This window comes from Gavia stellata, chromosome 28 (genome assembly GCF_030936135.1).
Source record: "Gavia stellata isolate bGavSte3 chromosome 28, bGavSte3.hap2, whole genome shotgun sequence".
In the NCBI taxonomy this organism is placed as follows: Eukaryota; Metazoa; Chordata; class Aves; order Gaviiformes; family Gaviidae; genus Gavia; species Gavia stellata.
In genome coordinates, this window is record NC_082621.1 from 3,438,903 (window position 1) to 3,452,479 (window position 13,577).

The 13,577-nt window shown below is 61.2% G+C and overlaps 2 protein-coding genes across 3 annotated transcripts; both read left to right on the forward strand.

Moving 5' to 3' along the window:
* The first annotated feature begins 333 nt into the window (after positions 1 to 333).
* On the forward strand, positions 334 to 10,288 carry LSM12 (LSM12 homolog). 2 transcript variants are annotated; one of them, XM_059830570.1, is made up of 5 exons: positions 334 to 454; positions 4,435 to 4,568; positions 9,030 to 9,139; positions 9,596 to 9,722; positions 9,916 to 10,288. In XM_059830570.1, the coding sequence occupies exons 1-5, from the start codon at positions 334 to 336 to the stop codon at positions 10,006 to 10,008; spliced, it is 585 nt and encodes a 194-aa protein (XP_059686553.1). In that variant the 3' UTR covers positions 10,009 to 10,288. The 2 variants fall into 2 exon arrangements, with proteins under 2 accessions (XP_059686553.1, XP_059686554.1); XM_059830571.1 differs by lacking the exon at positions 4,435 to 4,568 and having other exon boundaries at positions 334 to 414.
* An 875-nt stretch (positions 10,289 to 11,163) lies between these two features.
* TMEM101 (transmembrane protein 101) lies at positions 11,164 to 13,197 on the forward strand. The gene is made up of 4 exons (XM_059830578.1): positions 11,164 to 11,300; positions 12,231 to 12,411; positions 12,504 to 12,650; positions 12,866 to 13,197. Exons 1-4 carry the CDS (start codon positions 11,164 to 11,166, stop codon positions 13,172 to 13,174), a joined length of 774 nt encoding a protein of 257 aa, XP_059686561.1. The 3' UTR covers positions 13,175 to 13,197.
* Positions 13,198 to 13,577: the final 380 nt, after the last annotated feature.

Here is a 13,577-nt window from a genome sequence, read left to right on the forward strand (position 1 = left end):
GTGGGGCCGGGGAGTGCGTGAGGGACTCCCCCGCCACCCGCTCCCTGCGCCCGCGCCGCCCGCCCCCCCCATCCCGCTGCCCTCCCGCTCTCACCCGGCCTCTTCCGCCTACACTCCCCAGCAGCCCCCGCGGCACCGGCCGGCTACGGGGCGGCGCGAGGGCCAACCCGCGGGGCGGGGCGGAGCCAGAGACCCGGCGCGGCCACTCTCCTCCCACCCCCGGGCCAAGGTCACCCCGCCCCTCGTCGCGCGCGCGGTGACGTCGCGCGGTGGCCCCGCCCCCGCCGCGCCTGGCCGAGGCGAGCCGCGGCGGCCGCTGCGGGCTGAGAGAAGATGGCGGCGCCGGGCGAGTACTTCAGCGTGGGCAGCCAGGTGTCGTGCCGCACCTGCCAGGAGCAGCGCCTGCAGGGCGAGGTCGTCGCCTTCGACTACCCCAGCAAGATGCTGGCGCTCAGTATCCCTTCGGCAACGCTTCAGCGGGCCCGCTGCGGCCCGGGCACGGCCCGCTTGGGCCTCCGCCGCCCGCCCGCCGGGAAGCGCGGGGGGGGTGTCTCTGAGGGGAGGGGGGTGTCTCTGAGGGGAGGGGGGTGTCTCTGAGAGGAGAGGGGTGTCTCTGAGAGGGGAGGGGGGTGTCTCTGAGGGGAGGGGGGGTGTCTCTGAGGGGAGGGGGGTGTCTCTGAGGGGAGAGGGGTGTCTCTGAGGGGAGGGGGGTGTCTCTGAAGGGAGGGGGGGTGTCTCTGAAGGGAGGGGGGGTGTCTCTGAAGGGAGGGGGGGTGTCTCTGAGAGGGGAGGGGGGTGTCTCTGAGGGCAGGGGGGCCTCTCTGAGAGGGGAGGGGGGTGTCTCTGAGAGGGGAGGGGGGCCTCTCTGAGAGGGGAGGGGGGTGTCTCTGAGGGGAGGGGGGAGGCCTTGGTAGGGAAGGGAGTAAGGAGAGGCCTCAGGGGGGTGGCGTGGGGATGGGGGGGACTCTGAGGGGGGGGTCTCGCTGCGGAGCCCCGTGGGGGGGTTCTTGGGGGGAGCGGGGAGTCTGATAGGGAGGTTCGGGGGAGTGAGGAGCCCTGTATGGGGTTACTGGGGGGGAGTGAAGCACCTTATAGGGGGGTTGTGGGGGGCAGTGGGGAGCCACGTATTGGGGTTATTGGTGTGCGAGTGAGGCACCTTATGGGGGGGGGTTGGGGGGCAGTGGGGAGCCGCGTATTGGGGTTATTGGTGTGCCAGTGAGGCACCTTATGGGGGGGTTTGGGGGGCAGTGGGAAGCCGCGTATTGGGGTTATTGGTGTGCGAGTGAGGCACCTTATGGGGGGGTTTTGGGGGGCAGTGGGGAGTCGCGTATTGGGGTTATTGGTGTGCGAGTGAGGCACCTTATGGGGGGGTTTTGGGGGGCAGTGGGGAGCCATGTATTGGGGTTATTGGTGTGCGAGTGAGGCACCTTATGGGGGGGTTTTGGGGGGCAGTGGGAAGCCGCGTATTGGGGTTATTGGTGTGCGAGTGAGGCACCTTATGGGGGGGTTTTGGGGGGCAGTGGGGAGCCATGTATTGGGGTTATTGGTGTGCGAGTGAGGCACCTTATGGGGGGGTTTTGGGGGGCAGTGGGGAGCCATGTATTGGGGTTATTGGTGTGTGAGTGAGGCACCTTATGGGGGGGGTTTGGGGGGCGGTGAGAAGCCCTGTAATGGAGTTTGGGGGGAGTGGGGCACCCTATAGGGAGGGTTTTGGAGGGGTGGGGAGCCCTGCAGTGAGGTTAATGGGGGGCAGGAGCCCTATGTTGGGGTTACTGGTGGAGAGTGGGACACCCTATAGAGAGGTTTTTGGGGAAGTGAGGAGCCCTATAGTGGGGTGGTTGGTGGGGTGGGGAGCCGCATACTGGGGTTATTGGAGGGAGAGTGGGGCACCCTATAGGGAGGTTTTTGGGGTGAGTGAGGAGCCCGGTAGTGGGGTTAATGAGGGAATGTCCTATAGAGAGGTTTTGTGGGGGAGTGGGGCATCCTGTAGGGTGGTTTTTGGGGGAGTGAGGAGCCCTGTAGTGGGATTAATGGGAGTGTGTGGAGCCCTATAGTGGGTTTGTTGGGGGGCAGTGTGTTCCCTATAGTGAGGTGCCCTATAGGAAGGGTTTGGGGGGAGTGAGGAGCCCTGTAGTGGGGTTACTGGGGAGCTGGGAAGCCCTATAGTGGGATTATTGGGGGTGGGTGCCATATAGGAGGGTTCCAGGGGGGAGTCCTGTAGAGGGTTGAGGGGGGTGAGTAGCTCCATAGAGGCCTGGGGATGGGGGTCTCCCATGCAGCTGTGGGGTTTTTAGGGGAGGCCTTGAAGGCATGGTGAGGCCCTGGCGTGGGGGGGCAGGAGCACCCTGTGGGGTTCAGGGAGGATGGGGAGTCCTGGGAGGGAGGGGTGCTCTTGGGGGGGATCTTGAGGGCAGGAGGAGCCCTGGGAGGGGGGTGGGTACCTCTTTGGGGGTGCAGAGGGAGGCCTTGGAGGCACGGTGAGGTCCCATGCGGTGGGCAGGGCCTGCTGGGGTTTAGGGAGGATGGAGGAGGCCTGGAGGGATGGCATCCCATGGGAAGTATTAGTGTAATGGGGGTCAGGGGACCCCTGTGGGGTTTGGAGAGGGGGGAGCCCTCAATGTGCCTGTGGGGATTTAAGGGAAGACCAGGGAGGCAAGGCAAGGTCTTTTGGGGGGGGGGGGGCTGTGGGGTTTAGGAGAGATTTGGGGACCCCTGTGAGAGGAGCTCTGTGGGACAGGACTGCGGATGGGGAGCCCTCTAGGAGGGCAGGGGCAGGCCAGGGGGTGAGGAGGGCTGGTGGGTGTGCCAGAAGGGCCCTGCGGCTGGGGGAGCGAAGGGGATGGGGGGGACTGGCGCTGCCCCAGGCCTCGTGTGGAGGAGAGGCAGGAAGGCAGTGCTTGGGGGTTTAAAATATAGAGAGAAATATATATATGCATGGGGAAAAAAAAAAAAGGATGAGCTTTTCTTTTTATCCTGCAAGTAAGGGGAAAGCCAAGGGCTGTTAGAGAAGAGCAGAGGGTTGAGGAAGGTGGGTGCTCAGCCCCGGCTCTGGTGTTGGAAGGGGGCAGGAAGAGTGCTCGAGGCCCCAGGGGTGGTTTCTGGAGGGAATGAGTGAGTGATGGAGGAGCTGTGAGAGGGGTTTGCGTCTGGAGGATGCAGCTGTGAGAAATACGATAGGAAACGCTCTGCGGGGTGCCTGGCCGTCATGCAGTTCTGGAGGGGGACTGGGGACCTGTCCCAGGCTGAGCTCCTCTTTGTGCTTGTGCAGTTTGGGTGAGGGAAGCTCCCCAGGCCTGAGTGGAGGCTGCAGAAAAGTCTTAAACAATGTCCAACAGGTTGGCTTAGTGTGTCGCGCTGCTGGTCTGCTCTGGAGAGGGCTGAGAGCTCCCGTTCTGGCTTTGCCCTAAGTCTGGCTCTTCCTCCCAAAGCTGGGATGCTCCATCTCATCCCTCCAAAGGAAGAGACCGGAGTTCCCTGGGGATCCCTCGTTTTCTCTCCTTTATTGAAAGGCGTTTGATAGGGAGGGCTTCACCTGCACAGCCGGGCTCAGGGGGGACCGGAGGAGAGGATAAGTGACTGTTGCGAGCATCTCTTCTGAGGAGGAGACGGCGTCGGTGTGGAAGAGGCTCTCTGTGCCACGCTCTCTGCTCCTTCCAGCAGCTGGGGAAGAGCGGAGGGCTAACGACGCAGCCTCCCAGGGAACAGATTGCGCAGGAATTAATGTCAGCTCTGGAAAGGTTTTTTTTCTGGGGGTGGTGCACCGTTGTCTCATTTAGACTTTCCAGTCGTGCTGCGATACCGACCACAACAAACCTTGCTGCGTTTGAGGTGCTGCCCGGGAGGCGTGCGAGGACAAGGAGGCCTTTCCCAGGGAGCCGCCGAGTAGCTCCTCTTCCATCCGCGCTAGGGACTGCTCCTGGGGAGGCTCTGGTTTAGCTGCTGCCTGCAAGAGGAAATAGTTATGGTATAAAAGGTGCAAATTTGAGGCGCGGTGGTTGTTCTGGTTCACTTCCCCGTGCAGACCAGCGTTCGTTGGCTGGTACTTGTGGCGAGCAGGGAAGCAGGCAGCACCGCAACTGGGGCCCTGGCAGCAGCACCTCTGCACGGCTCTGGCTAGTTGTGACTAAATTGCTTTTTTGGAGGAGACCACGCAGCATCCCAGGCTGTGTGTGTTCTGGGTACAGCAGTTACTGGCTGGAGAGCTCGTGCTATAGTCAGGAAAACTGAATCGGCGTCAAATAGGTCCAAGAAGAGACGGTTGATGTTGTTGGGGTCTCACAGGCGACCCCGTGCTTGGCAGAGTAGGGACAGGGGTGGTGGAGGAACTTGCTGAAAACCAAATGTTCTCCTGGTTTGCTCCTGGACAGCTCTGTGCATCAGGCCTGTAAATGTCTCCGTCTGGATCTATTTTCCTTAATGTTTTTTCCCCTCCAGAATGCCCCTCTTCCAGTGGAAAGCCTAATCACGCAGATATCCTGCTTGTAAACTTACAGTATGTTTCAGAAGTGGAAATAATTAATGACCGCACGGAAACGCCTCCTCCTTTAGCTTCACTCAATGTTAGCAAGGTAAGAACCTGCCCTCGTGGGCTCGGAGGCATTTGCTCCGGGGAGGGAAGGATTTGTGTGGGGAGGTCCCTGTTGGGGATGGGGCAGCTTTTAAACTTTAAATCACCCGCCTCAATCACAACCTACCGTGGCTCTGTTAAGGAGTTAGGTGATGATATTTTGGGTGTGTTGAGTCTCCATGACCTGCTGCTGGGGTTTCTGTAGCAAGGCCGCAGCCCGCTGACCCTCTCTGCCTCAGGATTGCTCAGTGAGGGAGCTGAGGTCCTGGGAGAGGGAACTCCCAGCTTCGTTTCATCCAAGAGACAGTCCTCAGGAGTCTGAACGAGGGGCTGGGCGCTGTGCTTGCTTAGGAAGCTGATCCTGTTGCTGCCCTCGGCTCCCCTGGGCACCTGCGCACCCTTTGGTCTGTATTTATGGTGTGTTTGCTCCAGCATTGGCTGGAGCTTCTAGTGTGGTCCTGCCGTGTAGATTTAAGTGCCTGGGTGACGCTGCATTCTCCTATTAAAGCACTGGGAGCTCGGTGAACAGCTCTGCCCTGCGCTGAGCCCTGTGCCCTCTTCGGAGGCTGCTTCGCTGTGCGCCAGCCTCCTGCAGCAGGAGTAAGTGTGGATTTCTGTGCTGCTAAGATGGGTGCAAGTTGCTGCCTGAAACGCTGACCGAGAATTTCAGTGTCGGGACCTCTGGAGTGTTTTTAGGCTGCAAAGCACCTTTTCACTTGGGAAAAGTCCAGTGGTCTCGATCCTTCTGACTCTGCAGCAGCCCCAGCGCCTTTGGTAGAGGGAGGTGGTGCTTCGCTGACCGGAGAGAAGGGATGATGGAGCCTTTCGTAAACGTGCAACAGGTTCTTCCCCTGACAGCAAATGACTCGAATGCTCAAATCAAAACCTGCTGGAGAAGATGAGTGTGGCTGAAGCTGGTACTCTGCTTACCCGAGCCCGTGCTGCTCCTCCTGGGTGCTCTCTCTTCCAAGATCATGGGTTAAGAATGCATTAGAGCTCTTTGTGTGCTCCCATGGATGATGCTAGACGAGGTTTGTGCTTTGGTGGGTGCCCTCTCTGCCTGCAGCCCCTTCTCCACGCGGATGTTGGTCCTCTTCAGAAGCAGAATGATGGGGGGTGAAGCTGAATGGCAGGAGCAGTGAAGCATGCATGCAGTTAGTTGAATTTTGAGGAACTGCTTTTCATCCGTCCTTCTGGAAGGGGGGAGCGCTTCTGTTTCCCAGTAATGGTGTTGAAAAAAGGGAAGGTGAACCCAAGCCCTTGATGGTGGTGTGAAGCGGCTGGAGACAGCCAGGCTCCAGGGAAGCCGGGTGCGGGGTCTGGCTGTGGGGCTTTTCCGTTGTCACCTCCTTGTCCCACGTGGAAGCCTCCTCTCCTGGCAGGCAGGCTCTGTCTGCAGGTCAGTGTCAAGTGGGTAGCACCAGCTGGGCGTCCGTAACCCCCGTGGGTTCCTTCTCGGTGGATTAGCACGTTGACGGAGGTCTCGGATGACAGAAGTGCCGTAAAGATGCGACTGTTTGTTGTAATTGCATCGAGTGACATCGCTGGGAGTGCAGCCGGGAGGTGGACGGGCCTGCTGAGGGGAAAACACACCACGTGGCTTCAAATACTCGCTTCAGTCTTTCCAGCATCAAAATAATCGCTGTGCATTTTGGTGCCGGGAGCAGGGGGGGAAGTGAATCAAGTCATATCTTCAGTGGATGGAAGTCCGTGTGCAGCTGCCGGTGTGGCCGTGTCCCCATCTCCAGTGGCAGGAGGGTTTTTCCATGTTGCTCTCACCCACGTCTCCTCTCCCGTGAATGCGCAGGCAAGCTGGGGTCTGATGGTGCTGCAGGACTGGAATATAGACGAGCTGATACTGGTTATACTGGGGGAAGGAGCTGTTGGCACATGGGAATGCTTGTGGTGCTCCAGGGCAAGGCCTTGCTGCTCTGGAAGGCCCCAGAGAGCAAGCAGAAGCCCCAGGAGATGCTCAGCCCTGCTTGGTCCTCCGTGGAGAGAAAATGTTGGGACCAGAAGACTTGGAGGCGAGGGGCCGGTGAGGCATTGGGAGGTAACACCGGTGTGACGGAGAGCTGGCAGCGGTTTGGTTGAGATATGGCTGAGCTCGGAGCTTCCTGCTGCCAGGAAGATCTCACTGGAGAGGCTGGGGCCCGCGTTGGTACCTCTGGGGACACCAGCCTGCCCCGTGGGGCTGGAACCCGCTGGGGGACCTCGGCACGGCGCTTGGCTGCGTGACAGAGCTGTCCGTAACCGCGCTGGGGGAGGTCAGCTGCCCGGTTTTGGAGGGATCCCCTTGACTTGCCGCCTGGGGTAGGCTGTGCTTGGCTCTTCTCACCAGGCTGCTGGCCCCTGAGCGGGACGGGGGGCCATTCTGGCGGTGGGGGGCCACGGCATGGCGCTCGGTGGCCCTCGCCGGCTCTTCCTGCCGCACGCCGCGTTTTCCATCATTCATACGGTCGCGAATAGGGAAGTGACTCATTCATTCATGCTGCCGTTGCACAAGGTGCGTATCCGAGTCTTCAGTAGTCCTGATGCCTTCGGGTGCTCGCTGCAGGGGGGCGTGAAGCCGTGTGGTGGGATGGGGGGGGCTGCGCTGGGAACAAGGAGGCTATTTTGAATGCTTGGATCAGGGAGGCTGGAAGTTGGGAGGCTTGGCGTGTCCGATTCATTTCTTGTCCAGGGATAGCGGCGATGAACAGGGGGAGCACATCCTACTGCAGGGGAAAGACAAGGGTGAAGGGACCCTGGGTCTTGGTGCTCGGTTAATAAACTAACCAACGTTGCAAGGAGTCAGCTGTAGGTGAGGGCTCCAGCTAGAAGCAGGAGGATGAGGTTGGGCTTTGCTGGGTGCTGTTAATCCTGGGGTTTAGGAGTGTCAGATGAAGTAACGTTGGGATGCTGCCCGTGGTGACAGCGCGTGAGGGGCTGCTCTTCATCTGCACCTCTTCGGGTTTTCCCAGCTCCTCGCCGTGGCCTGTTGTCACCTGCCTCCTCGCAGGGCTGTCCCCAAAGCTTTGGTGCAGGCGATGGAGCCGGTTGGGATCCACGTACAGTCGAGAACCAGCTACGCTGGCCTCAGGGAGCAGCCCTGCTTGGGTGAAGTGTCGGTGCGGCCCCAGAGAAGGCTGGTGGTCACTTGCGTGACTTGGATGCAGGAAAATTACTGGGGAACGTTGCGCCCAGTCTTGAAAACCAGTTTGGAAGCCAAACTTGTGGTCTTGGAGAGAGCAATTCCTACGTGGACCGGGGCGGGCGGCTTCAGAGCCAGCTTGTGCCGGGGGTGAGAAAAGATCCCTACTTCTCCCGTCCCCCTGTTAAGGCTTCCCTTGCTCACCAAGAGGCTGAGGAGCACATGGTGAGCAGCCGAACGCTGCTGCAGGGAGCCCAGCTCACCTGGGCACGGAGAGGAGATGCAAGGGGCTGTGTCTGCCCGAAGGCTGCCGTTTCAGGAGACGGGCTAGCTGTAAGGGAGAAACCTGTCCCTTATTAGTGTTACTTGCTACAGAAAGTGCCCCTGCTCAGTGAGAGCTCGGGCTTTTCCTACTCAGAGAGGGCTTTAGAAAGGGCGAAGCCATCCTCGCGCAGCATGGAGAAGGCCGGTCTGGCTTGGGGAGCGCTTGCAGGCGCGAGGCCGTTCCGGGGAGGAGGAAGAGGAGGGCCGGTGTGGGCGGCAATGCTAATGTGGCTCTTCCACTGCGGCAGCTCCAGCCAGGGAAAGGCGGCTGGTCCAGCGCCGCCTGCCCGTCCCCTGCCTCCAGGCAGCTGCAGCTCCTTCTCCTGCCGTGGCCATGGGATTTAACATGGGGGGATGCCAGGGTTGGGGTTTCTCCGGGACCCCACCAGCGTAATCATGCTTCCCCGCACACGGACGTTGTGGGCTGCTGGGGTGACTTCCAAATAACCAATCCTGCTGGTTTTTTTGGAACAGAATAACTATTCCTGAATAAAGTTGCTCATATTCCTGCGTGGTCTGTACGGAGGCATTTATACCCACGAGCCCTAATTTAATGGTTCTTCTGGGCTCGTCTTTCCCCTCTGCATCCCCTGAGTAAACAGCAGGCAGCAGAAGGTGGTTTGGACCTGAAATGCAGCAATTAATTCGGAAAAGGCAGAGGGGAAGGTGAATGCTTACACTTCTGGCCCCTGGCAGCTCGTTTCCTCCCTGTGCCCAAACAGGGGGATGTGAAAAGACGGTGCCCGCATCCCTGAAATACCGGGGGGACGCAGGCAGCGGCAACGGTGTCTGAAAAAGGAATTAAGCCGTGGCCTGAAATCCGTGCGGAGAAAGGTGTGGTGGGAGGGTGGAAATTGCACGCTGGTCGTTACCCTGATTTAATTGGCGAGCCGGACAGCGAGCGGCAGAGCTGTATCTGTGGGGGGGACCTGCGTCCCCCTGGAGCTCTCATCACTGCTCGGGCGATGCTCAGCCGAGCTCCCTCTCTCTTTGTCTCCCCTCCAGCTTGCCAACAAAGCGCGGACGGAGAAGGAAGAGAAGATGAGCCAGGCGTATGCAATTAGTGCTGGTGTCTCTCTGGAGGGGCAGCAGCTCTTCCAGACTATACATAAGACGTAAGTCCCCTCGTTGGTGCCTCCTGTGCTCTGCCTCAGCCCCCTGCGCCGCTGGCTGGGAGTTGCTCGTATCCCTGGGTAGCCTGGGGGGGTGTTGGATTGCCTGGTCCCTCGGGCTCGCCGCAAAACGCTGCCGATGTGTCCTGGGACGCGCTGGCCGGAGCCACGCAGTCCTCGTTGGCAGGTGATGGTTCCCTGCCTGCTCCCTGCCCCTTCCTGACACACACCAGCCGCGTGCCTGTCCCCGTGGCCTCGCACCCCTCTTCGGCTGAGTACCCAGGAGGTACCGGGTGGCTTCTGCACCCGCATCGCCTCCTCGGCGAGACGCGGGTCTGAGGCGGGGAGCGGGACCGTGCTGGGGACGGGTGGTGGCTTTCAGAGGGGCTGGGGGACACGGGAGCACAGCCCGGAGCACCGGGGAAGTCGCACGGCTGATCCTTTTTCCCTTCCCTGCAGCATTAAAGACTGTAAATGGCAGGAGAAGAACATAGTTGTGATGGAAGAAGTCGTTATCGCCCCTCCCTATCAAGTGGAAAACTGTAAAGGCAAAGAGGGAAGCGCGCTGAGTCACGTACGCAAAATAGTGAGTACGGGCAGGGTGGGCTGGCGGCACCGGGGACGCCGGGAGGGTGTCACATCCCCGAGGACGCCCATGGTCCCTCCTTGGGTGGGCTCACCCGCCTGCCACGGCGCCCTTGCCCACCCCGGGGATCCCCTGCCCGCCCTGCTTTCGCTAAACCCCTCTTTCTGTCCCGTCCCACCCTCCTCGCTGGCAGGTGGAGAAACATTTTCGAGACGTGGAAAGCCAAAAGGTAATGCAGCGTTCACAAGCACAGCAGACACAGAAGGAGACCTCCCTCTCGTCCTGAGGCCCACCTCCCGGCGCCGGGGACTCCCCCACCGCCCCGCCACCCAGTCACCGGAGGCGGGAGGGCGGCGGCGGCGGGGGGTTCTACTTTTATTTCCTTTTTTTTCGAGCTCGTTAATGGGGAGCTCAACCGATTCCAAACCTTAGACTTTAAAACAAACGAGAAAAGAGAATAATTTAAAAGCTCATGCATTACTTGACTAACAGACTTTCTTTTGTCCGCCATGTTTTCTTTCCTACCAGCCAGTCAGACTTTGTTAGTTTTATTTTTTCGACCTTTCTTTTCCTTTTTCCTCCCCCCTCCCCTGCTGCCAACCCCCTCCCCCCCTTTACTTTTCTAAAGGGGGTCTGTCACCCTGTCCCCCCCCCTCTGCCTGTCCCACAGGAGGATCTCCCCCCTGCCCGCCCCCCCTCCCCGCGAACCCCTCCAAAAATAAAAGTAACGAGCTGACTGCGGTGGCCGAACCGGGACCCTTGTGACCAGCGCGGTCTCGTTTTAATTTTGTTTGCACAGGGCAAGGCTTGAATTAGTCTTATTTTTCTTATCTTTAAATATATATATGAATATATATTAAAATGTTCTTTAAATATTTTCTGCTTCTAGCAGTTCTCTCGATCAGGATCGTGGCAAAAAACCACCCCCTGCCCCTGTCACCCCCCCACCCCACGCTCCCACCCCCCACCCGGGACCCTGCCGGGGCCTGCCTTGGGGTTTTTCCCCTTTTTCCTTTTGGTTTTTTTCTCTTTTTTTGCCCCTTTTTTGCTTTTTTTTTTTTTTAAAGATTTTATTTTCCTTTTTTTTTTTTTTGCCATGATCCTCCCCCCTCCCTTTTTTTGTTTTGTTTTTTAAAATAAATGGATCAAAATCAAACAATTCAAGCCCTGCCTTTAGAAGAGTTAAAAATTAAAAAAAAAATAAAAAAAAAAGGAAAATTTTTTAGTATTGTTTAGCAAAAACAATAAAACCCGAAATTTTTTTAACCATCACCCGTGTCTGGCGCTCTGGGGGCGGGGCCTGAGGGAGGGGCGGGGCCTCCTACGCGGAGCCGTGAGTCGAGGGAGGGGCTCATGCGGGGCGGAGCCTTCTGCGGGGCGGGTTTATGGGGCGGAGCTTCCGGCGCGGGGCGGGACTTCCGGCGGGGCGGGCCTGGTGGCGATGGCGGCGGGCCGCGGCTGGCGGCGGCGGGCGCTGCGGCTGCTGACGGCGGGCGGCGGTGTCCTGCTGACCCGCTTCCCCTTCTGGCACTGCTTCAGCGGGCTGCTGCTCTGCGCTGAGCGCGCCGACGGCCGGCGGTGCGGGAGGCCCGGGGCGGGGGTGGGCCTGCGGGAGGCCCGGGGGGCCTGGGGCGGGTGGGGGCCTGCAGTATGTGTGGTGCTGGGAGAGGCCTGGGGTTCTGGGGTAGGTGTGGGGCTGGAGGAGGCCTGGGGGGTCTGAGGCTGGTGTGGGGCTGGAGGAGGCCTGGGGGGTCTGAGGCTCGTGTGGGGCTGGGGGAGGCCTGGGGTAGGTGTGGGGCTGGGGGAGGCCTGGGGGGTCTGAGGCTCGTGTGGGGCTGGGGGAGGCCTGGGGGGTCTGAGGCTGGTGTGGGGCTGGGGGAGACCTGGGGGGTCTGAGGCTGGTGGGGGCCTGGGGTAGGTGTGGGGCTGGGGGAGCTGGTTAAGTGTGGGGCGGCAGGGGGGCTCCTGGGCTATAAGTGTGGGGCTGTGAAGGCCTGGGGTAGGTGTGGGGTTGGGACAGGTGTGGGGCTGTGAGACTGGGGGAGCTGGTTATGTGTGGGGCGGCTGGGGGGCTCCTGGGGGAAGCTGGAGTATGTGTGGGGCTGGGGGAGGCCTGGGGGGTCTGAGGCTGGTGGGGGCCTGGGGTAGGTGTGGGGCTGTGAGGCTGGGGGAGCTGGTTATGTGTGGGGCGGTTGGGGGGCTCCTGGGGGAAGCTGGAGCAGGTGTGGGGCTGGGGGGGTTGGGGCAAGTGTGGGACAGCTGGGGGGGCTGGGCTGGGTGTGGGGCCGGGGGGAGGGCAGAGGGGCAGTTGGGGGGGGCCGGGGCAATTAGAAGGTGGGGGGGTCTCGGGGGGCTGTGTCAGGGTGAGGGGGGGTCTCGGGGGGCTGGGGTGAGGGGGGGTTCTGTGGGGGAGCTTGGGGGGGGCTGGGGGTGAGCGTGGCCAGGGGTGGTTGCGGGGGGGGGCGCAGGGATTTGGGGACAGGGGCTGGAGCTGCCGCCCCCCCCCAGGAAGCCGGACATCCCCGTCCCCTACCTGTACGTGGACATGGGGGTGGCCGTGCTCTGCGCCAGCTTCATGTCCTTCGGGGTGAAGCGCCGCTGGTTCGCCCTGGGGGCCGCCCTGCAGCTCGCCGTGGCCACCTACGCCGCCCACGTCGGTGGCCACGTCCACTATGGCGACTGGCTGAAGGTGAGACCCCCCCCCCTGCCCCATGACACTCCCCCCCCCAGCCCACCCCCGGCCTCGGGGAGCCCGTGGGGGTGACGGTGGCCCCGGCGCAGGTGCGGATGTACTCCCGGACCATCGCCATCATCGGCGGCTTCCTCATCCTGGCCAGCGGCGCGGGCGAGCTCTACCGCCAGAAGCCGCGCAGCCGCTCGCTGCAGTCCACGGGGCAGGTCTTCCTCGGCATCTACCTCATCTGCCAGGTACGGGGCGGGGGGGCACGGGACAGTGGAGGGGGGGCACTATCCTGAGTGGGGGGACAGCCACGTCCTTGCCCCCCACCCCGCTGCAGGCAGGGGGCTGGATCCGCCGGGGGTTTCCCTCCGAGGGGGGAGAAGCCTTGGGCGAGTGCCACCAGTGCCACCGTTGCCACCACGCTCCAGCCCCACCCCCGTGTGTGTGTGTGTCCCCCCGCCAGGCCTACTCCCTGCAGCACAGCAAGGAGGACCGCCTGGCTTACCTGAACCACCTCCTGGGGGGCGAGCTCGCCCTCCAGCTCCTCTTCATCCTCTACGGCCTCCTGGCCCTCGCCTTCCTCTCCGGCTACTACGTGCGGGCGGCGGCGCAGGTGCTGGCGGTGCTGCTGCCCCTCGCCATCCTCCTCATCGACGGCAATATCGGCTACTGGCACGACTCGCGCCGGGTCGAGTTCTGGAATCAGATGAAACTCATCGGCCAAAACGTCGGCATTTTCGGAGCCGTCGTCATCCTGGCCACTGACGGCTGAGCTGGGGCGGCCGCTGGCCGGGACAGGGGGACGGGCAGCAACGGGGGGGGTGCATTTTTTTTAAAGCATCACTGCTATTTATTCTTTTTAATTTGTAAATATTTGGTAATTTTGCCAGCGGCAGGGCAGTCATTGCCCTGAGTGTCGGGGGGGGCTCCTGCCTGTGGGGTGCTGGCCACTGTGTGGCCAGGCCCCCTCCCCACCGAGGTCCCCGTCCCCCACCCCGGGTGTATTTTTACTGATGAAACGACAAATCTTTTACCTCGTCCCCGGGCTGTCTCGGCTGTTGTGTGCCAGTGGGGTCAGGCCCTGCCGCTTTGGGGAGCTCGGGGAGGGGGGACCCACTTTTGGGGGGCTCGGAGGGGGAGCTGCTTGGAGGGGAGCCGGTTTGGGGGGAGCCGGG